This window comes from Hyla sarda, chromosome 11 (assembly GCF_029499605.1).
Source record: "Hyla sarda isolate aHylSar1 chromosome 11, aHylSar1.hap1, whole genome shotgun sequence".
NCBI lineage: Eukaryota > Metazoa > Chordata > Amphibia > Anura > Hylidae > Hyla > Hyla sarda.
In genome coordinates, this window is record NC_079199.1 from 103,825,254 (window position 1) to 103,852,007 (window position 26,754).

General features: G+C 43.4%; 1 protein-coding gene across 11 annotated transcripts in view; it reads right to left on the reverse strand.

Annotated features, from left to right (window-relative positions):
* Window positions 1-5,573: 5,573 nt before the first annotated feature.
* Window positions 5,574-26,754, reverse strand: part of TMEM79 (transmembrane protein 79) — a 55,685-nt gene continuing 34,504 nt past the window's right edge. For 9 of the 11 annotated variants that reach the window (XR_008848656.1, XR_008848651.1, XR_008848654.1 and 6 more), the window contains 3 exons: window positions 24,920-25,165; window positions 7,256-7,648; window positions 5,574-6,162 (listed from right to left, as the gene is read on the reverse strand). Coding sequence is in view for 1 of the 11 variants with exons in the window: in XM_056545154.1 (XP_056401129.1) it covers window positions 24,997-25,165 (169 nt within the window). In the remaining 10 variants the exon portion in view is untranslated. Of the gene's footprint in view, window positions 6,163-7,255; window positions 7,649-23,314; window positions 25,166-26,754 lie in introns of those variants that run through there. The other 2 variants (XR_008848657.1, XM_056545154.1) reach the window with 2 other exon arrangements.

The following is a 26,754-nucleotide window of genomic DNA, read 5'->3' on the forward strand; positions in this document are numbered from 1 at the left end:
TTTCTCATATACAGTTTGCTGGATATAAAAACAGACTGCTGCCCCCTGCTGGTTCAGTACATGTTCTGCTGCAGTGGATTGGGGACCTCATCGCACATTGTAAAGCATTGCAGTGCATTGGACATTTGGGATCTGTCAGCCCCATGTAGCAAGCAGCAGAATTCCAAATTCAGCTTTAAAGGGGTACCCTACTCGAAAACCCTATTTTTTTTTTTAATCAACTGGTGCCAGAAAGTGAAACAGATTTGTAAATTACTTCTATAAAAAAAAAATCTTAAGTACTGGAAGGATTATCAGCTGCTGTTATGATCCACAGGAAGTTCTTTTCTTTTTGAATTTCCTTTCTTTCTGACCACAGTGCTCTTTGCTGACACCTCTGTCCATTTTAGGAACTGTCCAGAGCAGAATATGTTTGCTATGGGAACTTGCTCCTACTCTGGACAGTTCCTAAAATGGACAGAGATGTCAGCAGAGAGCACTGTGGTCAGACAGAAATTCAAAAAGTAAAGCACTGACTGTGGATCATAACAGCAGCTGATAAGTCCTGGAAGGATTAAGTTTTTTTTTTTAATAGAAGTAATTTATAAATCTGTTTCACTTTCTGGCATCAGTTGATTAAAAAAAATATAGTACCACCCCTTTAAGTGTGACTGGAGTAGACGCAATATAAGATCGACAAGATGTCACGTGACTTTCCAGGCTTCTGATTGGCTGATCTCATTGCTCTATTCAGGCCATTCCTTGTTTAATTTTGTTGTTTTTTTTTTAAATCCTTTTTACTTGAATTTTTGCTGTACTTTCGGTTCTGTCTTAGACTCTGATGACCTTTGTGTTTTTATTTTAACTTTGTTTTCAGTAAAAAAAAAGTTTGTAAAATTGTGCGTTTTCCCGATGTTTCAATCACATGGCGCCAATTCACATATTGAATAGTATATATGTTACTCTAGTCACATCCAAAGCTGCAACACCTTGCTGTTCCCCCTTGTGTTCAGGGCCTGTAATGCTCAGATGACTTGCATTCTGGGCAGGGCCGGTTTTAGGCTTAGCGTGACCCTGGGCAAAATCAAGAGGGGCCCCAAAAGTCGTAGTAGTGCACTAAACAGATTTGAACATTTTTGGTCACTTCAAATACCATAAAAAATATCTAAAAAGCAATTGAACAGTCCCATCAAAACAAAAATGGTAAAAACTACAAATCACAGCGCAAAAAGTGACCCTAATACATCATATACAGGAAAATAAGAGTTATAGGGATCAGAATAGTACAATTTTATATTTTAGGTGCAGTATAGATCCCCCACACTAGGTTGACAGTAAAGACTCCACATTAGGTTGTAGTTCCCCCACATTAGGTTGGCAGTATAGTTTCCCCCACATTAGGTTGGCAGTATAGTTTCCCCCACATTAGGTTGTAGTTCCCCCACATTAGGTTGGCAGTATAGTACCCCCACATTAGGTTGGCAGTATAGTTTCCCCCACATTAGGTTGTAGTTCCCCCACATTAGGTTGGCAGTATAGTTTCCCCCACATTAGGTTGTAGTTCCCCCACATTAGGTTGGCAGTATAGTTTCCCCCACATTAGGTTGTAGTTCCCCCACATTAGGTTGGCAGTATAGTACCCCCACATTAGGTTGGCAGTATAGTTTCCCCCACATTAGGTTGTAGTTCCCCCACATTAGGTTGGCAGTATAGTTTCCCCCACATTAGGTTGGCAGTATAGTTTCCCCCACATTAGGTTGTAGTTCCCCCACATTAGGTTGGCAGTATAGTTTCCCCCACATTAGGTTGTAGTTCCCCCACATTAGGTTGGCAGTATAGTTTCCCCCACATTAGGTTGTAGTTCCCCCACATTAGGTTGTAGTTTCCCCCACATTAGGTTGGCATTATGTTCCCCCACATTAGGTTGGCATTATGTTCCCCCACATTAGGTTGGCAGTATAGTTTCCCCCACATTAGGTTGGCAGTATAGTTCCCCCACATTAGGTTGGCAGTATAGTTCCCCCACATTAGGTTGGCAGTATAGTTCCCCCACATTTGGTAGGCAGTGGCCCCCATAGACATACAGCCTTCTGCTATATACAGTGTATGGCTGGAGGCTGTATGTCTGTACTGCCCCCCTTCAGTGCTCCGACCACCGCTCCTCTGGTCCGGGGTCACGATCTGCTGCTATGGCCTCAGGGATGTGGGAAATGTAGCGGCCGATGCCCGGGACATGCAGTTCTGGGCACCAGGCAGGTGAATACTTCGGGCAAGCAGCGCTAAATGCCGGGAGAAGTCACATGACGGGCCCCGTCACTAAACTGCTATAGACCACAGCTGGATGATGCAGCCTATAGCGAACCTTCCTGGCGGTGGTGTTCGTGGTGAGTGATGTAATCGCAAGTGCTGCGCAGGACGCTGGGACGCTGACGTCCTATGCGGCGCTTGTGATGTCATCACTCATCACTCACCACCGCCAAAAAGTCCCTGCAGGGAACCGGGAGATGTAAGTAGAGGTGCGTTACCTACTCAAACTTGGCTACTTACTACTTAAGGGAGGACATACCTACCACTAGGGGTTAACCTATCTACTCAGGGCAGTGCAGCCCAACATGATGCCTCCAGCTGTTGCAAAAATACAACTCCCAGCAGCTGGAGGCACCCTGGTGGAAGAACACTGACTTAGGTGGTATAATTGTTTAAATGGGAGCCCTACCTGCCAGGGGTCATATCTATCTAGGGGCCTTTCTACCTACTGGGGAGCTCTACCTGATGGGGGTCATATCTATATGGGGTTTGTGTACCTACTGGGGAGCCCTACATGATGGGGGTCATATCTATATGGGGGTCTGTGTACCTACTGGGGAGCCCTACATGATGGGGGTCATATCTATCTAGGGGCCTTTCTACCTACTGGGGAGCTCTACCTGATGGGGGTCATATTTATATGGGGTCTGTGTACCTACTGGGGAGGCCTATATGATGGGGGTCATATCTATATGGGGTCTGTGTACCTACTGGGGAGCCCTACATGATGGGGGTCATATCTATCTAGGGGCCTTTCTACCTACTGGGGAGCTCTAGCTGTTGGGGGTCATATCTATATGGGGGTCTGTGTACCTACTGGGGAGCCCTACATGATGGGGGTCATATCTATCTAGGGGCCTTTCTACCTACTGGGGAGCCCTACCTGATGGGGGTCATATCTATATGGGGGTCTGTGTACCTACTGGGGAGCCCTACATGATGGGGGTCATATCTATATGGGGGTCTGTGTACCTACTGGGGAGCCCTACATGATGGGGGTCATATCTATCTGCGGACCTGTCTACATATGGGGGAGCTCTACCTAATGGGGGTCATATCTATATGGGGGTCTGTGTACCTACTGGGGAGCCCTACATGATGGGGGTCATATCTATATGGGGTCTGTGTACCTACTGGGGAGCCCTACATGATGAGGGTCATATCTATCTGCGGACCTGTCTACATATGGGGGAGCTCTACCTAATGGGGGTCAAATCTGTCTGGGGCTCTGTCTGCCTACTGAGGGAGCCCACCCTTCCTACCAACTGGGGTGGACGGACATATCTATCTGGGGCATTATTTACTTACTAGGAGAGCCCTACCTACCTGATGAGGGGACGCACCTACCTGCTAAAGGGACATACTTTCCTGAAGGGGGAATGGGGTGGACTTACTTTTTAATTTCCACACCCCTGGGCCTATAGGCCATAGCAGTAGGTCCTGGGCCTGGAGAAGTGGTGGTCGGAGCACCGAAGAGGACGTGCAGCTGGTAACTTAACAAGCTGGCCAGCGCGCGTCCTCTTCCTCGATGCTCCACTCCTCCGTTCCTATGGGCGCACGCACGGGACTTCAGTGACGTCCCTGCATGCGCTACCTCCCGGGACATCCTTGTGTCCAGAAAAGATCTTTGGGGACACAGGGATGTCCTGAATGTGAGGGGGGAAATTAATCTCAGGGGGGGCAATGGCCCTCCCCCCCCCCCCCCCCCCGGTTCTGCCACTGAGCAGCCCACAAGGGGCCCTGGGCAATTGCCCGGTTTGCCCCACCTTAATGCCAGCCCTGATTCTTGGATATTGCTATAGTGTGCGCTGTAGGCTGGGTATACGGGCAAGAGGCCTAATTGTGGATGCAGCTCCAGATGTAATTGGAGTAAATGTTTTTTTAATTTCAGGGATTATAAAATAAAGCGAAATTCAATGTTTCATAAAGTGAAATATTTTATTTTTCAAACTATAAAAACCAGTGTTCCCATCTGTAACAGTAAAGAAAAGTTCCCGGTTTGGGTGCGTTCACACTTTTTTTTCGGTGTAATTCTGTAAATTTGCAGCTAAACCGCAGCAAGGACAGTAATTCAGTTTCAAAGGGAACACAGTCCAAGTGATAGTTGAACTACGTGTCCATGGTGCCCCCTATTGTCCTTAAGCTGTAACCTCAGGGGATTGTATGTGTCTGTACAGGAATTTAAAGGGGATCTCCATTTTATTATCAATAAACTTTGTGGGCCACTATTTTGGTCCCCCTGGCGGTTCCCAGTCTCACAAGACATAATACAAGGTAAGATCACATGATCTGCTTGTATCTACAAACTGGGGGGTTATCGTCTTATAGGAAGGTTCTCTTTGTTGCCCACAGCAGATCTTATATATTGTTCTGCTGAACAAAGAGAATCTCACAAAAAGATAGCAGGATCCCCCCTTCTTTTAAGGGGTACTCTGGGGGAAAAAGTGTTTTTAAATCAACTGGTGCCATAATGTTATACAGATTTGTAAATTACTTTTATATAAAAATCTTAATCCTTCCAGTACTTATCAGCTGCTGTATGCTCCAGAGGAAGTTGTGTAGTTCTTTCCAGTCTGACCTCATGGCTCTCTGCTGACACCTCTGTCCATGTCAGGAACTGTCCAGAGTAGAAGCAAATCCCCGTAGCAAACCTCTCCTGCTCTGGACAGTTCCTGACATGGACAGAGGTGTCAGCAGAGAGCACTGTGGTCAGACTGGAAAGAACTACACAACTTCCTGTGGAGCATACAGCAGCTAATAAGTACTGGAAGGATTAAGATTTTTATATTGAAGTAATTTACAAATCTGTATAACTTTCTGCCACCAGTTGATTTCAAAACATTTTTTTCCTCCGAAGTACCCCTTTAATTTAAAACAGGATAAATTCTTTAAAGGGGTACTCCACTGGAAAAAAAAAATTTTTTTTAAATCAACTGGTGCCAGAAAGTTACACAGATTTGTAAATTACTTCTATATAAAAATCTTAATCCTTCCAGTACTTATCAGCTGCTGTATGATCCACAGGAAGCTCTTTACTTCTTGAATTTCCTTTCTGTCTGACTACAGTGCTCTCTGCTGACACCTCTGTCCATATCAGGAACTGTCCAGGGCAGGAGAGGTTTTCTATGTGGATTTGCTCCTACTCTGGACAGTTCCTAAAATGAACAGAAGTGTCAGCAGAGAGCACTGTGGTCAGACTGAAAAGAACTGCACAACTTCCTGTGGAGCATCCAGCAGCTGATAAGTACTGGAAGGATTAAGATTTTTAAATAGAAGTAATTTACAAATCTGCTTAACTTACTGGCACCAGTTGAAAAAAATGTTTTCCAATGGAGTACCCCTTTAAGTCCTCGAGTCTCAAAAGTATGAAATGGTTATATGTTGCTTCTGTAACAAGCTAAAAAAAACGTCTCATTTTCCCTCCACACAAACAAAGCAAAAATCACTACATAGCGTCCTCATCTGTCCACTCCTTACCGCCATAGCAACCTATCGGAATCCATCATCTTTAATAGAAGATTGTGATTGGTTGCCAGGGGCACAGTGATGGAGTTGATGTGATGTCTCGGTTTCCTATAGAGAAGGCTGAGGAATCCTCCTAACCCTCACACGTGGCGCCATCCGACAGAGTACAGGTATGTTGCCCCATAGCGGGCTGACGTTCAGTGCGTGGAGATGACAGGACCAGAAGTGACTGACGTATCACTGTCCCCGGCAGCAGAATGTTCGGTCGCCATCATCATGTTTGGGTCCTTAATGTTTTTTATGCCCAGGATGAATGTTTTTCTCCATCTAATCTTCCTGCTCTGACTGCAGCATCTTACTGCTACTCCATGGCGCGCTCACCCGTCTCAGGGTCAACTCCCACATCCGTCTCTATAAAGAGTCAAAGATTTAGTTACACAGTGTTAGAGATTCATATTATAAAAGAACAAATCAGACAAGATGGCCGAGCAGGAGTTGAAGAGGGGCAATGGTGAACCCCATAGCGGTGCCCAAAATATACAATCTACTGTACATATGAGGGAGAATAGACTGGAGGCATTTTATAAGACACTATAACACAGTGATATATCCTGCAGATTATTACATCTCTGACCTCTCTATAGATATAGTGATATATCCTGCAGATTATTACACCTCTGACCTCTATAGATACATAGTGATATATCCTGCAGATTATTACACCTCTGACCTCTCTATAGATACATAGTGATATATCCTGCAGACTATTACACCTCTGACCTCTCTATAGATACATAGTGATATATCCTGCAGATTACACATCTGACCTCTCTATAGATACATAGTGATATATCCTGCAGACTATTACACTTCTGACCTCTCTATAGATACATAGTGATATATCCTGCAAACTATTACACCTCTGTCCTCTCTATAGATACATAGTGATATATCCTGCAGATTATTACACCTCTGACCTCTCTATAGATACATAGTGATATATCCTGCAGACTATTACACCTCTGACCTCTCTATAGATACATAGTGATATATCCTGCAGATTATTACACCTCTGACCTCTATAGATACATAGTGATATATCCTGCAGATTATTACACCTCTGACCTCTATAGATACATAGTGATATATCCTGCAGATTATTACACCTCTGACCTCTCTATAGATACATAGTGATATATCCTGCAGACTATTACACCTCTGACCTCTCTATAGATACATAGTGATATATTCTGCAGATTATTACACCTCTGTCTTCTCTATAGATACAGTGATATATCCTGCAGATTATTACACATCTGACCTCTATAGATACATAGTGATATATCCTGCAGATTATTACACCTCTGACCTCTATAGATACATAGTGATATATCCTGCAGATTATTACACCTCTGACCTCTATAGATACATAGTGATATATCCTGCAGACTATTACACCATTGACCTCTCTACAGATCTGCAGAACATTACGCAGGACACTCACCCATACTGGAGATGCTGGGTGATGGAGGAGACGCTGCCTCGTGTTGATGTTGCTCTCCGCGATAGGACATAGAAGAGTAAGCAGAATCTGTGTCCGGTCGTTCTACGTCCCGATGGCTCTGCATGGCGTGTATGTGGGGATGGGCGAGCCGCATGTGTGGAGATGGCGGCAGTTCAGACACGCGAATGGTTGAGACCGGCTCCAGCTCCACGTCACCCTCGTATCCACCATTGAAGATGTTGGTGTTTGCCGGTTGCGCGTTGTTGTTGCTCGCTGCTCGCTCCACCCCCCCTCTGTGGCCAGCCTGGTGGATGCTGAACCCAGAGACGGAGCGCTCCGTGGGCGACCATTTTTCGCTGGTTTTCGACGGTGACACGTCAGCATGGTGGACATCTAGAAGAAAGAAGACACAATTTAGGGTGGTAGAGAGAGGCTTGGTATCTACTCCTGGGGGTCATCTCCCAGAAACAAGATGGCCGTCCCCTAACCTAATGATAGGAAACTGAAACCGCGGCATAAGTAGCAATACCTGAGGGTATTAATAATACCGCCATATATATCAGAGAACCCATGTGGAACGCAAAATGCCACCATCTTTTTCTTGTGGCCTCCTCAACCTCTGGTAACCATAGTAACTTTTATAGTTACAGCAGTGATCTGTTAAAGGGGTACTCCGGTGGAAAACTTTTTTATTTATTTATTTATTTTTTAAATCAACTGGTGCCAGAAAGTTAAACAGATTTGTAAATTACTTCTATAAAAAAAATCTTAATCCTTCCAGTACTTATTAGCTGCTGAATACTACAGAGGAATTTCTTTTCTTTTTGGAACACAGAGCTCTCTGCTGACATCACAAGCACAGTGCTCTCTGCTGACACCTCTGTCCATTTTAGGAACTGTCCATAGCAGCATATGTTTGCTATGGGGATTTTCTACTACTCTGGACAGTTCTTAAAATGGACAGAGGTGTCAGCAGAGAGCACTGAGCTCGTGATGTAAGCAGAGAGCTCTGTGTTCCAAAAAGAAAAGAATTTCCTCTGTAGTATTCAGCAGCTAATAAGTACTGGAAGGATTAAGATTTTTTTATAGAAGTAATTTACAAATCTGTTTAACTTTCTGGCACCAGTTGATTTAAAAAAGAAATAAAGTTTTCCACCGGAGTACCCCTTTAACTGTGGACCTTCAGATGTTGCAAAACTACAACTCCCATGCTGGGAGTTGTAGTTTTGCAACTTCTGGAGGTCTACAGTTTGAAGACCGCTGTCCTAAAGGGATCTAGTATGGCATTGTTATGGAGGGTGATCATAGATGACACCCCCAGGGCAGAGACTATGAGAGGACCCGCCATTTACAGCCACAAGATGGCAGCGGAATGTACTGGTTGCGGAGTTCCTAATTTGGCATCGCGAAGCCCTGGGGATGTTTAGAAGACCGTCTTTTGTGTCAGCCATCACCGCTGGGAAAACCGGTCAGACTACTTTTCACCGCTGAGAGTTAGGAATCAGCGCCATGACCGAGAGGGGGGTGGACTATTAACTGTTTATTGCTCGGCATCTTATATAGAATTTTCATACATTTCAAGACATTCTCCAATGACTGCAATGCACAATGCTGCACCCGCTGGATGGGAGTGGTACTGCATTCTGGGAAAATTATAAATGAGTGTAGTCAATTTTGTAAGGAGGCCTTAGAACTATTATTTATGGGCAAAGTATTCAGCAAACCACCCCCCACCCCCCCAACCCAGAAAACCATCTACATTGTTATATATATATATATTGTTATATATATATTCGCTAGTGGATGCTTTCTGTCTTTATGGATCTTTTTTTTTGCAGGGCACAGAGTTACTATCTCTATTATGGTATTTATTGAGGGGCATTGTTAGGGCACTATCTTGACGGCACTATTTGTTGTAAGGTATTGTAATAGGCGCTATCTATATGGGGCTATTTATTGGAGCGCAATCTGCATTACGCTGTTTTCTATCTAGATGGCACTATTTTGGGGGCTTTCTCTACGGCACTGTTTAGTGGGTGGGTACTTACACTGGGATCCATTTCATTGTCAGGCATGATCTGTATTTTGTTCTTTGTTTACGCACAAACAACACTGCTCACAAAAATAAAGTGAACACTTAAACCACACAATGTAACTCCAAGTCACTGACACTTGTGTGAAATCCCACTGTCCACTCAGGAAGAACACTGATTGACAATCAATTCCACATGGAACAGACAACAGGTGGAAATTATAGGCAATCAGCAAGACACCCCCAATAAAGGAGTGGTTCTGCAGGTGGTGACCACAGACCACTTCTCAGGTCCTATGCTTCCTGGCTGATGTTTTGGTCACTTTTGAATGCTGGCGGTGCTTTCACTCTAGTTGCAGCATGAGACGGAGTCTACAACCCACACAAGTGGCTCAGGTAGTGCAGCTCATCCAGGATGGCACATCAATGCGAGCTGTGGCAAGAAGGTTTGCTGTGTCTGTCAGCGTAGTGTCCAGAGCATGGAGGCGCTACCAGGAGACAAGCAAGTACATCAGGAGACGTGGAGGAGGCCGTAGGAGGGCAACAATCCAGCAGCAGGACCGCTACCTCCGCCTTTGTGCAAGGAGGAGCAGGAGGAGCACTGCCAGAGCCCTGCAAAATGACCTCCAGCAGGACACAAATGTGCATGTGTCCACTCAAACAGTCAGAAACAGACTCCATGAGGGTGGTATGAGGGTCCGACATCCACAGGTGGGGGTTGTGCTTACAGCCCAACACTGTGCAGGACGTTTGGCATTTGCCTGAGAACATCAAGATTGGAAAATTCACCACTGGCGCCCTGTGCTCTTCACAGATGAAAGCAGGTTCACACTCAGCACATGTGACAGAGTCTGGAGACGCCGTGGAGAATGTTCTGCTGCCTGCAACATCCTCCAGCATGACCGGTTTGGCGGTGGGTCAGTAATGGGGGGGTGGCATTTCTTTCGGGGGCTGGATAGGGGATACGTTTTAGATCGCAGGGGGTGCGAGCACTGTGGCCCCCTGTGAATGTCTGTACAGAGCCCCGGCTCTCTCACAACCCGCGCCACACCCCCTCCATATGTCTCTATGGGAGAGCCGTTCGGTAATCTTTGGCCATTCGGGAATGACGCAAGTTTTTCTATAATGTCGGACATAAGACTTGTTCTTTAAGTTATTCCCTATCTGCAGGATAACAAGCAGATTGATGGGGGTCTGACTCCCGAGGAGAACTGAGTAATAAAGGGCAGTGTCTGCTTTGGAGTCAGAAATTTGGGATAAGTTTTGGGAGCTGGATTAGAGTTGTAACTTGACAGCAAATGGCATCTAAGAGCCCGACCCTCTATGCTGTCCTTATGGGACAAATGTGTAATAATTACCCCCCCCCCCCAAATGCTGCCCATGACAAACCACGCCCACAAACATACCACGCCCAGTTTAAAGTCATAGTCTCCCTGGAAAAATGTTTACAATGTTGGCACCTCCTGGATTTAGCCAGAGGAAAAAAGGTTTTATAATGTTATATCTGCCCCGACTTGTCTGACTCCTAATAACAGTGTGTAAAAGCCTCTAATGTCATCTTATCTATCTCATATCTCATATCTCCTATCTATCTATCTATCTCATATCTCCTATCTATCTATCTATCTATCTCATATCTCCTATCTATCTATCTATCTATCTATCTCATATCTCCTATCTATCTATCTCATATCTCCTATCTATCTAACTAGAAAGGGAAAAATCGTGGATAGCGTTTATTCCATTATAGTACAGAAGGCAACGTTTCAGCTGCTAACATGCAGCCTTTCTCAAGCATGTTAGCAGCTGAAACGTTGCCTTCTGTCCACAATTTTTCACAATCCCTGGGGGGCTGCAGTGTTCTTTCTACTTGTATGAAGCTTGGAGTCCTGTGACCTGGGATCCCCACTGAGTTGCACCCACCTCCCTTTTTGACCTGACGGTGTGCTGCTACCTTCTACTTTTTCCATCTATCTATCTATCTATCTATCTATCTCATATCTATCTATCTATCTCATAGCTATTATCTATCTCATATCTATCTATCTATCTCATATCTATCTATCTAGCGAAACCACAGGGAGATCAGCACAATGTCAGGTCCAGAGTACAGCAGGTGCAGGTGGGTGCAAGCAGACCATTATACTAGTCCCAGGCTGAATAAAGACACAGCTTGATGATCATAATTGGTGTGCTGCTGGACCGTTCTTGTGGATATCTATCTATCTATCTCAGATCTATCTATCTCTCTCATATCTATCTATCTATCTATCTATTTCATATCTATCAATCTCTCATATCTATCTATCTCACATACACGACCTGCACAACCCTAAGTGGAAATGTCCAAATTTGGTCCAGTGTCTATAATATTTTGTGTGGCCACCATTATTTTCCAGCACTTCCATAAAGGGGTTCTCCACCCCTGGACATCTTATCCCCTATCCAAAGGATAGGGAATAAGATGGCTGATCTAGGGGGCCCGCCGCTGGGACACCCTGGTGTTCGGGACATTTTTGTTCAAAACGCTGGGTTCGGGTGGCTGTGGTTGTGACGTCTTATAGACATGAATGGAGGGGGCAATTTTGTGATGTCACAACCACGGCTGCTTGGAGATTGTGGGGGTTACCAGCGGCCAGACCCCCACGAGCAGACATGCTTTGGATAGGGCATAAGATGTCCAGGGACAGAGTACCCCTTTAAGCCTCTTGGACATGGAGTTCACCAGATCTTCACAAGAATATATCTACTATAATACTGCCCCCTATATACAAGAATATAACTACTATAATACTGCTCCTATATACAAGAATATAACTACTATAACACTGCCCCCTATATACAAGAATATAACTACTATAATACTGTTCCTATATACAAGAATATAACTACTATAATACTGCTCCTATATACAAGAATATAACTACTATAATACTGCCTCCTATATACAAGAATATAACTACTATAATACTGCCCCCTATATACAAGAATATAACTAGTATAATACTGCCCCCTATATACAAGAATATAACCACTATAATACTGCTCCTATATCTACTATAATACTGCCTCCTATATACAAGAATATATCTACCAAATACTGCTCCTATATACAAGAATATAACCACTATAATACTGCTCCTATATACAAGAATATACCTACTATAATACTGCTCCTATATACAAGAATATAACTACTATAATACTGCTACTATATACAAGAATATAACTACTATAATACTGCTACTATATACAAGAATATAACTACTATAATACTGCTCCTATATACAAGAATATAACTACTATAATACTGCTCCTATATACAAGAATATAACTACTATAATACTGCTCCTATATACAAGAATATAACTACTATAACACTGCTCCTTATATACAAGAATATAAATATTATAATACTGCTCCCTATATACAAGAATATAACTACTATAATACTGCTCCTATATACAAGAATATAACTACTATAATACTGCCCCTATATACAAGAATATAACTACTATAATACTGCTCCTATATACAAGAATATAACTACTATAATACTGCTCCTATATACAAGAATATAACTACTATAATACTGCCCCTATATACAAGAATATAACTACTATAATACTGCTAATATATACAATTTAATGCAGGCCATGTTGAGTTGACAAATGGTGACTGGTGACTGACAATACTGAGACTGTGGTTACTTGTAGCCTCTTGTTTCTGCAGACTGGACTTGAGGCTCCTCTGACTCTGGACTCTCTAGACTGGACTGCACTGGACCTCAGCTTAGCAGAAAGAGCAAGGAAAGAGAGCGAGCTAACTCCTCCCAGGGCTTATATGGGGGAGACTAGTAGGGAGCCCATAGGTCACCCCTGGGATCACCTGGTCACTGGTACCTCCTGGGTAACAATCACATGACAACTCACATGACAACCTTCTTAAAGTTATAACACCTCTTTACACGTTTTATAATAGAACAATTGGTGAAACATATGTGAATGGGGGAACAAGTACAAGGGAGGCTCAGAGGACACTGCAGGAGGCTGCCTGACAGGACAGCAAGGGTACGGGGGTAACACCTCCCCTACTGGGCCACCACAAATATAACTACTATAACACTGCTCCATGACCATTGTGTGTGCTGCTAATATCTGCCAATCCAGTGTTTCCTATGTGTGATGTTTCCTGTGCAGGCAGTATTCGTTCATATTGAGGAGTCCTCAGTTTTGGGGGGTATTTTTGGGGTGTAGATGGTCATATAAAGATTCTTGCAGTTGTTGTTCCTACAGATTCAGACTCATGAACTGGTGCTGGATGACAACAGAGTTAACCACTAGTACCCATACAGGAAACCCCTTACCACCAGTACTTGTACTGCCAGCTCCTTGTCGCCGCCCCAGTGATAACATCTGGTAGTGCCACTCACCATAACTGCTGCTGCGACATCTGCGCTCACACTTCCCAAAGGGGAATCTCTGAAAAGTCCTTCTGAATATGCACTGCTTCCTCCTGCTGGGAGTCCGCTCTGCAGCCATCACTGAGGGATCTGACTCCTCTCTTCCTGGATTACAACCTGGGAGGTGGAGTCACATTGTTGTGTGACACCTGACAGGAAGACAACACCTGAGAACCTGCCGTGTTATTATAGAGAACAAGGTGTGGGAGACGGGAGGACAGAGACTACAGAGGGGAGAGTGCAAGAGGTAGAGAGAGGTAGAGAGACAATGCAAGAAATATTCAAGAGGTACAGAGACAGGAGGACAGAGACATACACAGAGACAGAGCGCAAGAGGTAGAGAGACAGCACAGAAGGTGGGAGTCATAAAGAGACTGTACTGAGAGGGGGCAGGGAGAGGTAGAGAGACAATGCAAAAAATATTCGAGAGGTACAGAGACAGGAGGAGAAAGACATACACAGAAGGTGGGAGTCATAAAGAGTCAATACAGAGAGGGAGGCAGAGACATACACAGAAGATGGGAGTCATAAACAGACAGTACAGAGAGGGAGGCAGAGAGTGCAAGAGGTACAGAGACATACACAGAAGATGGGAGTCATGAAAAGAGGTAAAGAGACAATGTACAAAATATTCGAGAGGTACAGAGACAGGCAAAGGAAGCTTGAGACAATACGACAGGGAGAGACAAGGGAGAACATAGAGTAAGAAACTAGAAAGGAGAAGCAGGAAAGAGGAAGGATGAGACAACAAGGGGCAAAAGAGGAAGATCCACTGAAGAGACGCCATTTAGTCTCCAGCCTAAACACCAAGAAACATAGAGGAAAAGAGACCATAGAATAAGTCAAAATGGAGCCCCTTGTGGACTGAAGCCATGTGGAGGAAGAGGCCATCTCGTGTTCGCCTCATCCCACCCCCAACACTGTCCAGTTTCCTCCTCCATGGTTACAACGTACATGGGGAAATGGGGCAATAGGCTGCCCACCGTACCTTGACCCAAAGCTTAATGACCCCCAAATCTCCCACCCTACTACATCATTTATAGTTGGGGTTTGTGGGGTGTAGACAACCATGGTTTATTAAAGCAGAACCGGTGACCCCCTCCTAGATGTTGTCACCTAGGGACATTAGGGACAAAAACATTGCTACCTCAGTCTAAAGGCAAACAAACAGAAGACGAGGTCTAATAATTAATAAAACCAGAGCTTTAAAAGGAGGTCAAATGATTGGCATCTCCTCTTATTCATGACTTAGAGACAACCTTGACCAGGCTGGGGCACTTGTGGATCCCATAGCAGTACCATAGGTAATGACATATAGGTGGGTTGGGGTGTACACTCAGGGTCCCTGTGTGAGAGCTCACCTTAACGTCAGATCAAGTGTCCTGTCACACCCAGGAGGTAAGAGGTTAAATGCCACCCGACTTTGAAATGACCTTACAGCAGGGACAGGAGTGTCCTGGTAAAAATCTGGCAGATAATAAGGTTTACAATCCGCAACATACAGCGAAATGTATATTTACTCCTGATAAATACTCCCTGATAAAACACACAGGAGACCTTGTGCAGGGAGAAGCGCTTCCAGGTACTGCAGAGCTTACAATCTAATTGTGATTGAAATGCTGAATGAATATATATATATATATATATATATATATATATATATTTATGCAAAATCATAAAATGTTGCAGTATCTTGTAATAACCTTTTTTATTGGACTAACAGAATTTTGTAGAGAAGTTTTCGGGATTCCTCCCTTTATCAAGTCCAAAGCAAATCTAAGCTCACAAGTAGAAGACACAGGTTACATCTCACAAATATGCAGGGGTTAAGGCAATAGATGTGGAGAATTCACACTAAGATGGGCCATAAATTGTCCTGTTATAGGAACATAAACTAAATAGATAAGGATGAGGAAAGGGGAGGGAGGGGGGAGCAGGGGAGAGACTGTAATTAAGCAGGATATAGTGAGAATACAGTACAGCACAGGTTATAAGAGAATACAGTACAGCACAGGATATAAGAGAATACAGTACAGGATATAAGAGAATACAGTACAGCACAGGATATAAGAGAATACAGTACAGGATATAAGAGAATACAGTACAGTACAGGATATAAGATAATACAGTACAGTACAGGATATAAGAGAATACAGTACAGGATATAAGAGAATACAGTACAGCACAGGATATAAGAGAATACAGTACAGGATATAAGAGAATACAGTCCAGCACAGGATATAAGAGAATCCAGTACAGCACAGGATATAAGAGAATACAGTACAGCACAGGATATAAGAGAATACAGTACAGGATATAAGAGAATACAGTACAGTACAGGATATAAGAGAATACAGTACAGCACAGGATATAAGAGAATCCAGTACAGCACAGGATATAAGAGAATACAGTACAGGATATAAGAGAATACAGTACAGTACAGGATATAAGATAATACAGTACAGCACAGGATATAAGAGAATACAGTACAGGATATAAGAGAATACAGTACAGTACAGGATATAAGATAATACAGTACAGTACAGGATATAAGAGAATACAGTACAGGATATAAGAGAATACAGTACAGCACAGGATATAAGAGAATACAGTACAGCACAGGATATAAGAGAATACAGTACAGGATATAAGAGAATACAGTACAGTACAGGATATAAGATAATACAGTACAGTACAGGATATAAGAGAATACAGTACAGGATATAAGAGAATACAGTACAGCACAGGATATAAGAGAATACAGTCCAGCACAGGATATAAGAGAATCCAGTACAGCACAGGATATAAGAGAATACAGTACAGCACAGGATATAAGAGAATACAGTACAGGATATAAGAGAATACAGTACAGTACAGGATATAAGAGAATACAGTACAGCACAGGATATAAGAGAATACAGTACAGGATATAAAAGAGTACAGTACAGCACAGGATATAAGGGAATCCTGTACAGTACAGGATATAAGATAATACAGTACAGGATATAAGAGAATACACTACAGGATATAAGAGAATACAGTACAGCACAGGATATAAGAGAATACAGTACAGTACAGGATATAAGAGAATCCAGTACAGCACAGGATATAAGAGAATCCAGTACAGTACAGGATATAAGAGAATACAGTACAGGATATAAGAGAATACAGTACAGTACAGGATATAAGAGAATCCAGTACAGCACAGGATATAAGAGAATACAGTACAGTACAGGATATAAGAGAATACAGTACAGTACAGGATATAAGAGAATACAGTACAGTACAGGATATAAAAGAGAATACAGTACAGTACAGGATATAAGAGAATCCAGTACAGCACAGGATATAAGAGAATCCAGTACAGTACAGGATATAAGAGAATACAGTACAGTACAGGATATAAGATAGTACAGTACAGTACAGGATATAAGAGAATACAGTACAGTACAGGATATAAGAGAGTACAGTACAGTACAGGATATAAGAGAATACAGTACAGTACAGGATATAAGAGAATACAGTACAGCACAGGATATAAGAGAATACAGTACAGCACAGGATATAAGAGAATCCAGTACAGCACAGGATATAAGAGAATCCAGTACAGTACAGGATATAAGAGAATACAGTACAGCACAGGATATAAGAGAATACAGTACAGCACAGGATATAAGAGAATCCAGTACAGCACAGGATATAAGAGAATACAGTACAGTACAGGATATAAGATAGTACAGTACAGTACAGGATATAAGAGAATACAGTACAGTACAGGATATAAGAGAGTACAGTACAGTACAGGATATAAGAGAATACAGTACAGTACAGGATATAAGAGAATACAGTACAGCACAGGATATAAGAGAATCCAGTACAGCACAGGATATAAGAGAATCCAGTACAGTACAGGATATAAGAGAATACAGTACAGCACAGGATATAAGAGAATCCAGTACAGCACAGGATATAAGAGAATCCAGTACAGCACAGGATATAAGAGAATACAGTACAGTACAGGATATAAGAGAATCCAGTACAGCACAGGATATAAGAGAATCCAGTACAGCACAGGATATAAGAGAATACAGTACAGCAGCAGGAAGTTTTTAGCAGTTTGCTCTACAGCAGCTCTTCTGTAGGATCGGCTAGCCTTCACCGCCATGACCCTATGCCTTGTCCCCAGTTGTCCTTCCTTGGACATTTTTGGTCAGTACTCATCACCGATGGAGATGTTCTTGAGATGTAGATGTTCTGACCAAGTCGTAAACACATCACTATTTGGCCCTTGTCAGTTGCCCAGATCCTTAGGGCGCATTCACCCTGCGGTTCGGGCATGCAGCAGCAGGATCTGGCAGGAGAATTTGTGCTGTACCCCATTTGTTTCAATGAGCAAACCAGAGTCAGCTAGGGACTCCCATTCGATCATTTTCAGACCCTTGTGTATTTTTTTTCGTGCAGTAGACTACGGTCCGTAAATAGTCAGAAAATTACCCGACCAAAGCTGACTGAAATTAATGAGATATGACATGGATCCAGTGTGGATATGGAGATAGGTGGTTTTCAAATTCCCCCACTGGATCCCGCTGCCCAAACCATGGTGTAAATGGTACTCCACTGCCCCAGCATTTGGAACATTTTGTTCTGAACACTTTGAGCAGGCGGTGGGGCTCGTGACGTCACACCACACCCCCTCAATGCAAGTCTATGTGAAGAGGCGTGTGCAGGTACATCACTGAACTGACCACAACTTTGCCTTTTCTGACCGCCCACTATGACTTCAAGTAAGAAACACCAGAAATGTCAAAAGAAACAACAAGAAAATAAAAAGGAAAATATAACAGTGGAGGGAGGGCGGGACAACATCCAATACCAATGAGGGGAGAGTGAAAGAAAGTGCATCGAAATCGCACTATAAGATACAGGGGAGGGGACATGTTGCGTGGGAAGAATATGCTCTGCAAATGATTGGCCCTGACCCTAGGATGACCAACCCCCTCACTGACCAGAGCTGAAGGGGGGGGAGAAATGGAGAGGGGGGCACGAGACCTGAACCAAACATTGGGGGTTATCCTACCCATGCTCACCAGTGAGGGGGCAATTTAGTAAGACACAACTTTTCCCTCCAGATGTGTGCCAATAAACAGTCCTCCTCCTCCCCTATAGTTCTGCTGCAGTTCGGTATCAATAAACAGTCCTCCTCCTCCCCCATAGCTCTGCTGCATTTTGGCATCAATAAACAGTCCTCCTCCTCCCCTATAGCTCTGCTGCAGTTTGGCATTAATAAACAGTCCTCCTCCTCCCCTATAACTCTGCTGCATTTCATAATTAATAAACAGTCCACCTCCTCATCCCCCATAGGTCCATTGCATTTCAGCATCAATAAATAGTCATCTTCCTCCCCTAGAGCTCTGCTGCTGTTTGGCACCAATAAACAGTCCTCCTCCTCCACCATAACTTTTCTGCAGTTCGGCATCAATAAACAGTCCTCCTCCTCCCCCATAGCTCTGCTGCAGTTCGGCATCAATAAACAGTCCTCCCCCATAACTCTGCTGCAGTGGAATTAGTAAACAGTCCTCCTCCTCACCCATAGCTCTACTGCATTTCTGCATCAATAAACAGTCCTCTTCCTCCCCAATAGCTCTACTGCAGTTTCGTATCAATAAACAGTCCTCCTCCGCCCCCATAGCTCTTCTGCATTTTGGCATCAATAAACAGTCCTCCTCCTCCCCCATATCTCTGCTACATTTCTGCATCAATAAACAGTCCTCCTCCTCCCCCATAACTCTTCTGCATTTCGGCATCAATAAACAGTCCTCCTCCTCCCCCATAGCTCTGCTACATTTCTGTATCAATAAACAGTCTTCCTCTTCCCCCATAACTCTTCTGCATTTCGGCATCCATAAACAGTCCTCCTCCTCCCCTATAGCTCTGCTGAATTTTGGTATAATTAAACAGTCCTCCTCCTCCCCCATAGCTCCACTGCAGTTCTGCATCAATAAACAGTCCTCCTCCTCCCTTATACTTTAGCTCTTCTGCAGTTCTGTATCTATCAGCCTTATTTATTGGGCCTTATCAGCGTTCTGATAATTAATAACCGGTCCTAACGAATCTGGCATTGTGCACCAATACTTTGTATACAATCGATACGAGGTCAATGAACAAAACCTGACCCTCCTGTTTGCTTTGGGATTAGACTTTGGGTTCAGAGGGAGGTTACGTGACAAATACATCGACAATACAGAGAATACAACAATTGTAAGAGGAGGCGGAGCCGCATTATGTATACTGTTATATAGTAACAGGACAACCGCTCTGCCTCAAATACCACATTTGCAAAACTACAACTCCCAGCATGCCTGGACAGCCATGCTGTCCGGGCATGCTGGGTGTTGTAGTTTTGCAAGATCTGGAAGCCCACAGTTTGGAGACCACTGCCCTAGGTAAACTGATGGCAACTATCACCATCTAGCTGTGAATGTGTACTTACATTTTTTTTTGTATTATTAATAATAATAAAAATATTATTATCAATAATAATAAAAATTAGCACCTTTTCCTCTGGACAGGTTTTGATAAATCTCCCCCATGGACTTTATCGGTCAGTTTTTTAGACAAGCACAATATGTTTCACAACAAATATTGGAAGCCCAGATCTTTTCATGTGATGACCTGCAAAATCCTGTAAAAAAATATAAATAAATGAGAATACTACTGCATAAACCATAGAACTACTGCTCCCCCTATTGGCCAGTCGTTTATTGCAGAGCAATTTAAAAAATCTAATTTTTGTGTTCAGTTTCAGGGTCTATTCACACGTACAGGATCCTGCACAGATTTGAAGCTGCAGATTTCAGCGTAAACTAAATGAACACAGGGCTGGCTCTGCTTATAAGCAAAATAGGCAGCTGCCTAGAGCGCCCTCTTGATGGGGGCGCCGCTCTGTCTGCTGCAAGCAAGTTAGACAACCAGTATCCAAACCACTCGTCTAGCCAGTAGCATGAGGAGGAGGCTTGTTACAGTGTGTCACCCCAGTAGTAAGGTGGGGCGTGTCAAAGGATGGGCCAATGGGCGGGGTTAAGGGGGGTGGCAAAATTTGATTTTGCCTAGGGTGACAAAAATCCTTTCACCAGTCCTGGCTGCAGCTTATTACCATATGCGTTTTTGCCGCATGATGCGCCGACCACCAGCAACCAGGAAGAAGACAGCACAGGGATGAAGGTTCAAAAATTGTTCTACACTGGAGTACCCCTTTAAATAGATTTACCGTATGATCAACACGACATGCACGGTACTTTGTATCACAATGTGGTGTCCCGGTACCGGATTGCATCCGTTACCTTGTGGTGAGGTCCCCAAAGTCAGAGTCCCTAGCTACCGGTGGGGTCCTCATCTATAATTAGCCCCTTGTCACCCCTTTAATAATTTAAATTATTCAAATTCACTGTGTAAATATGTAAATAAAGTGTACTTACCTTGTTGTAGTGTCGCAGGACCTGCGGGTCACGTGATGCGTTCCAAAACTCTATGGTTTTATGGTTCAAGGACCTTTGGAGGAAGTCAGGTGATCGCCCACCATGCATTGTAACGGTGAGTGACAGCTGACTCGGACCAATCCAAAACGGCCCTGCCCATATAAGGGAGCGGCGGCCATTAATCGCGCTCTTTCCTCGTGGGCTGCTGATAGAGGAGGATCTGCGCAGCTGTCGTCAGCAGTGACTAGGCCCAAGCCTTGCGGCAACGGCCATCTTACAAAACTGTGAGTTATCTCAATCCCTGTTAAGTCTGCAAGATCACCGGACCTAAACAGACCCCTAAATCCGGACGGATCTCTGCATCAATCCTAATTCTACTAGTTCTTTGGATAAGCTAATGGTCCGCAGCATCTGTCAATCATTGCCGTACTACATAGAGACTGTATTGCTAAGACTGTTGCTGTTAATTGGATGTACCGCAAGTACCTCAGTAAAGTTTATACAAGTTCAAGTTCATCCCTATTGTGGACCTTCATTCTTTTAAGCATGCACCTATCGTTTCTGGGAAGGGTGGCGACAGGCCAAAGATTTACCTCAGCATATTAACCCTCACCCTGGCGTCACGAGTGACAGGGGTTAAATTAACCCCTCATATACCGAAGCAACACCCCAACTACACTACACCCCCAACACCCTACCACAACAACAAAAGCAATGAGAAAAAAAAAGCTGACATCTGTTGGATGCATAAGTATTTAGGTTGCCCCATTAGGTAGATAGGTAGTCGCCCCGATTAGGCAGGTATGTCTCGCCAGTAGGCAGGTGTTGTCTCATGCTAGGCAGGTTCCACCAGTATTCAGGTTGTCCCCCACCAAGTAGGCAGGTAGGCCCTCTTACCACCTAAAATAAAAAAACCAAAATATATATCATACTTACCTCCTTTCCTGCACAGAACCACAGGCAGCCGGGTGCTTCCTCCTCTGCTGTGTTCACCCTCTGCTTCCGGTGTAGGCCGCAGCCTGAAGCTGTCTGTGGCCTATAAAACAGCTTGGGGGCCTGGGGATCCAGACATGTGATTCTCTGGCTAGCAAAAGGCTTATAAATTGGACACTTTATAATTTGTGGGGTCAGGTGGATTGGGTGGTAGGCCCATTTGGCCCCTGACTGCTGGGCTCTACAGCAGAGCCGTACCCTGCCTATATGGAAGTCACATAAGGTAACAGAACATGCGGGCCATATGGAGGACATGTACTTACCTATCTACCTTACTCTTCCATCTTTAAACTGGTTTGAACCTTTCACTCTATGCCCGCCATTGTATTTCCCATCATGCATGGTTTTCCACCCTATTCCAGCCCTGTATTCTATATTCTTTTTGATATCATTTTTTTTAATTGTTTTTCATTTTACTATGCAGTTTTCTTTATCTTGTGTTATTTGTGATATTGCACTATGGGCCATTTCATTACTTTGGGTGCCTATTACTGGATGTTACTTTACACAACATCATATTATCTGCTGCATGTTGCCCATTACTGGACTGATATATGACCATAGAGATTGTCCTGAGGGAGGCCATTACCTGCTCCTCTCATGCTGTAGTTTTGGCTCTTTTGAGCATTTTTTATGTTTTTAACCTTTTGTGTCCTTTGCATTTGGTGTTGTCCTTTTTCAATAAAGATTGTGTATTGCTGTATTCTCAGTGATGTCACCGCTGATCTCTAGTGATGGATAGGTTGTATTCTCAGTGATGTCACCGCTGATCTCTAGTGATGGATAGGCTGTATTCTCAGTGATGTCACCGCTGATCTCTAGTGATGGATAGGTTGTATTCTCAGTGATGTCACCGCTGATCTCTAGTGATGGATAGGTTGTATTCTCAGTGATGTCACCGCTGATCTCTAGTGATGGATAGGCTGTATTCTCAGTGATGTCACCGCTGATCTCTAGTGATGGATAGGTTGTGTTCTCAGTGATGTCACCGCTGATCTCTAGTGATGGATAGGCTGTATTCTCAGTGATGTCACCGCTGATCTCTAGTGATGGATAGGCTGTATTCTCAGTGATGTCACTGCTGATCTTTTATTAAACCTCCCAGAAGACATGATCATTATTATACGTTTTATTTACAAGCATACACAAGGCTCCTAATAAATAATGTCACTTACATTTTCTCATTTATATAAAACATTAATAGAAAGAAAACCGGAAGAGTACATCTGCTACCGAAAGTCAGAAAATACAGAATACACAGTATACAGACGGGCAGACAACATATAGCGTGTAGTGCATCTAGCAGTTAAGAGGTTAACCATTGCTGTAACCTGTAATGTTCTCCAGCATATAATGATACCTTCCTAAAATCTCAGGCACAGTAATGAGCGGACAGGACGGGGCACGAAGAGATGTCACCATCCAACGGCTTCTCATCATGTACCCATCCGAATAGTAACTCTGTGCTGTTGCTTCTTGAGGCCATGAGCAAAGTTTTATTTTTATTTATTTTCATTTATTTTTGTGCCCCCCCCCCCCCCCCATGATTTCAGGAACATTCCATAGTAGAAGAGGATCACACTATGTCTACCTAACAGGAAGACTTCAGGGATATCAGGTGTTTTGCAAAAAATTTACATCACCACTCAGGCCCAGGAGAAATATTATAATAAAGAAAAAACAAACTCTATCCTTCCCTATCCCTGGTCCACCACTGGTCCCATTCGGCTCTGTCCAGCCCAATCTGCTTTTTGCTCTCAAGGCAAGCGCTTGTTGTAGGACCTGTTGGCTCAGCCAATCACTGACCCCAGTAGTGTCCTGTCTCTGCCAGTGATTGGTTGAGGTCCTGCACTAGGGCTGTATCGGAGAACCAGATGGAATTGAATAGGAACAGCGGGGAGATCAGGGATATGCAGGTATAGTTTCTTTTTCCTATTTTTTACCAACTGCATAAAAAAGAAAAAAAAATACTTTTTTTCTTTTGCAAAACTGCTCTAAGATTCTTCAACATTTATCAGCTTTAGTTTTTTTTCCCCATGAAAAACATTCAGAATCCATGACAGATAAGAACAGATGAGCGTTTTGGTGACAATGCAGTCAGTGGCAGTGATTCAGGAAAATCCAAGACACAGTAGTAAACAGACAAGAAGGTCCTCGAGATGCCTGTATGCCAGTGTTTCCCAACCAGGGTACCTCCGGCTGTTGCAAAACTACAACTCCCAGCATGCCCGGACAGCCGTTGGAAAAAAATAAATAAAAAAAAACACAGTAAGATGTTACCCCCTATGCAGGAACAGCACCAGCCATATAGGTGGCAGAGGCTGACTGCAGCCAAACGCAAGGCCACAGACACCACCATCAATAAGGGTCTGGGCAGTAGCATCCGACATGTCCCCCAAACCAAAGTCTAAGCTTCAAGAGAAGGAATATTCCCTTAATGGTAAAGAACACAGAACAGGAACTTGAGAAGAAGCAGCAATTTCAGCAGGAGCTTACGGACTGAGAAGTCCCTGGAATCTGCATTGGAAGACACAGGGTGGCCTTTTAAAGGCGGCAGCGGATCAGGACACAAAACTGAACCATTAGAAATAACTATATCAAAGATCAACAGAAGACAAGTGGGGAGCAGTACAACCAGGCTTCATCCAAAAATCTGTATCATGTAACATACTGCTCACAATGCTAATCTGCCAATGGCTCACCATATACAAAAGCCCATCCAAGGAGCAATGATGTAGCCATTTTGTAGTACCATTAAATGAAGCGTTCTGATTGGTTTTCAGTGCTGGGGTACAACTCTGTTTCCAAGAAAGACCATTTTCTCCGGCTCGACAATAAACATGAAGTAGAGATTGCATATCATCATGCTGACCAGAGGCAGGAACGTCAGGCCGTAACCAAAACCACGGAAGGATCGGCCGACAGCAAACGACAGCCAGTAAATCAGCCTGCAACATGGACAGAAAGGTAAAAAAAATGAATAAAATGAATATGTAAAAAAAAAAAATTATAATTTTATTAGTCAAGATAGCAACAGGGTAGGGCATGTATGTATGTATGTATATTTCTTTACGGTAATTGTAATACTAGAGTATCAGTCAGACGTGTATGCAAGAACGCTCCTTGTGGATATTGTAGAAGTCGAATGTACTTTTTTTTAGTTTTTTGGGGGATTTTCTCCAAAGGGCAGACTATTTATTCATTTTGGTACAAATAGAAATGGAATTAGGTATTAGGACTTACACGTAAAAGTAAATAATAGTTGGTTTATTAAAAATATCCAGTGAATGAATGAAAATAGTGATTCACTATTGTTTTTATTTACTGGATATTTTAATAGACCCACTATTATTCACAGTACGGTATGATGTGGCCCCGTACTGTCCTCCTGCCCTGTCAGGGCTCCCCTGCAGCATACCCCCATTATGTATATAGGTTTGCCTCATTTAATGTACTTCTGATGTCCCAGTACAGGATATGCATCTCACAGTCCTATCAGCTTGAGTCCCTGCACGTCCCCAGGGCTCACCTGCATTGTACCCCTATAGTCTGTATATTGTGCGTAAAAGGACCTTTGATATGGTCACATGGTCATTGATCACATGATAATAGTTGTCACATGTTAAAGTCTCATGTTTTGTTACCCAGAGAGCACTAGGTGACCAGATGACCCACAGCTAGCCTATGGGCTCCTTGTTCAGCCCCCTCCCCCCACCCACTTTATAAGGAAGGGAGGAGCTGCAATCTGTCTCTTTTGCTCTTCCACCACAATTTCTGCTGAGGTCAAGTCCAGTGCAGACGTCTCAGAGCCAGTGTCCAGCACATCTGGAGGCCTCAAGCCTAAATTACAGGCACAAGTCAGTAAGTCAAGTCATCTCTGTCTGCTGTCACTATCTTCAGTCAAGTCAAGTCTATTATAGTCAGTGTAGCTGTCCTAAAGTCTGTCAAAGTCACTAAAAGTCCCAGCAAGCTGCGAGGTCCCCTGTGTTACTGGTCACCTCTCTGGGATCCTGGCCGAGCTGTAAAGACTGTACCATCTGTCTACCTCAGTAAAGCTACTGTTAACCCTGACCTGGCATTGAACTCTTATTTGCCCTGCCTAACTAGGAATAGCGGTGCTACCGACGCCCTGGCGTCACAAACATTTAGAGGTTAAAGGGGTATTCCAGGCCAAAACTTTTTTTTTATATATCAACTGGCTCCGGAAAGTTAAACAGATTTGTAAATTACTTCTATTAAAAAATCTTAATCCTTCCAATAGTTATTAGCTTCTGAAATTGAGTTATTGTTTTCTGTCTAACTGCTCTCTGATGACTCATGTCCCGGGAGCTGTCCAGTTCCTATGGGGATATTCTCCCATCATGCACAGCTCCCGGGACGTGACATCATCATTGAGCAGTTAGACAGAAAACTTCAGAAGCTAATAACTATTGGAAGGATCAAGATTTTTTAATAGAAGTAATTTACAAACCTGTTTAACTTTCCGGAGCCAGTTGATATATATATAAAAAAAGGTTTTGCCTGGAATACCCCTTTA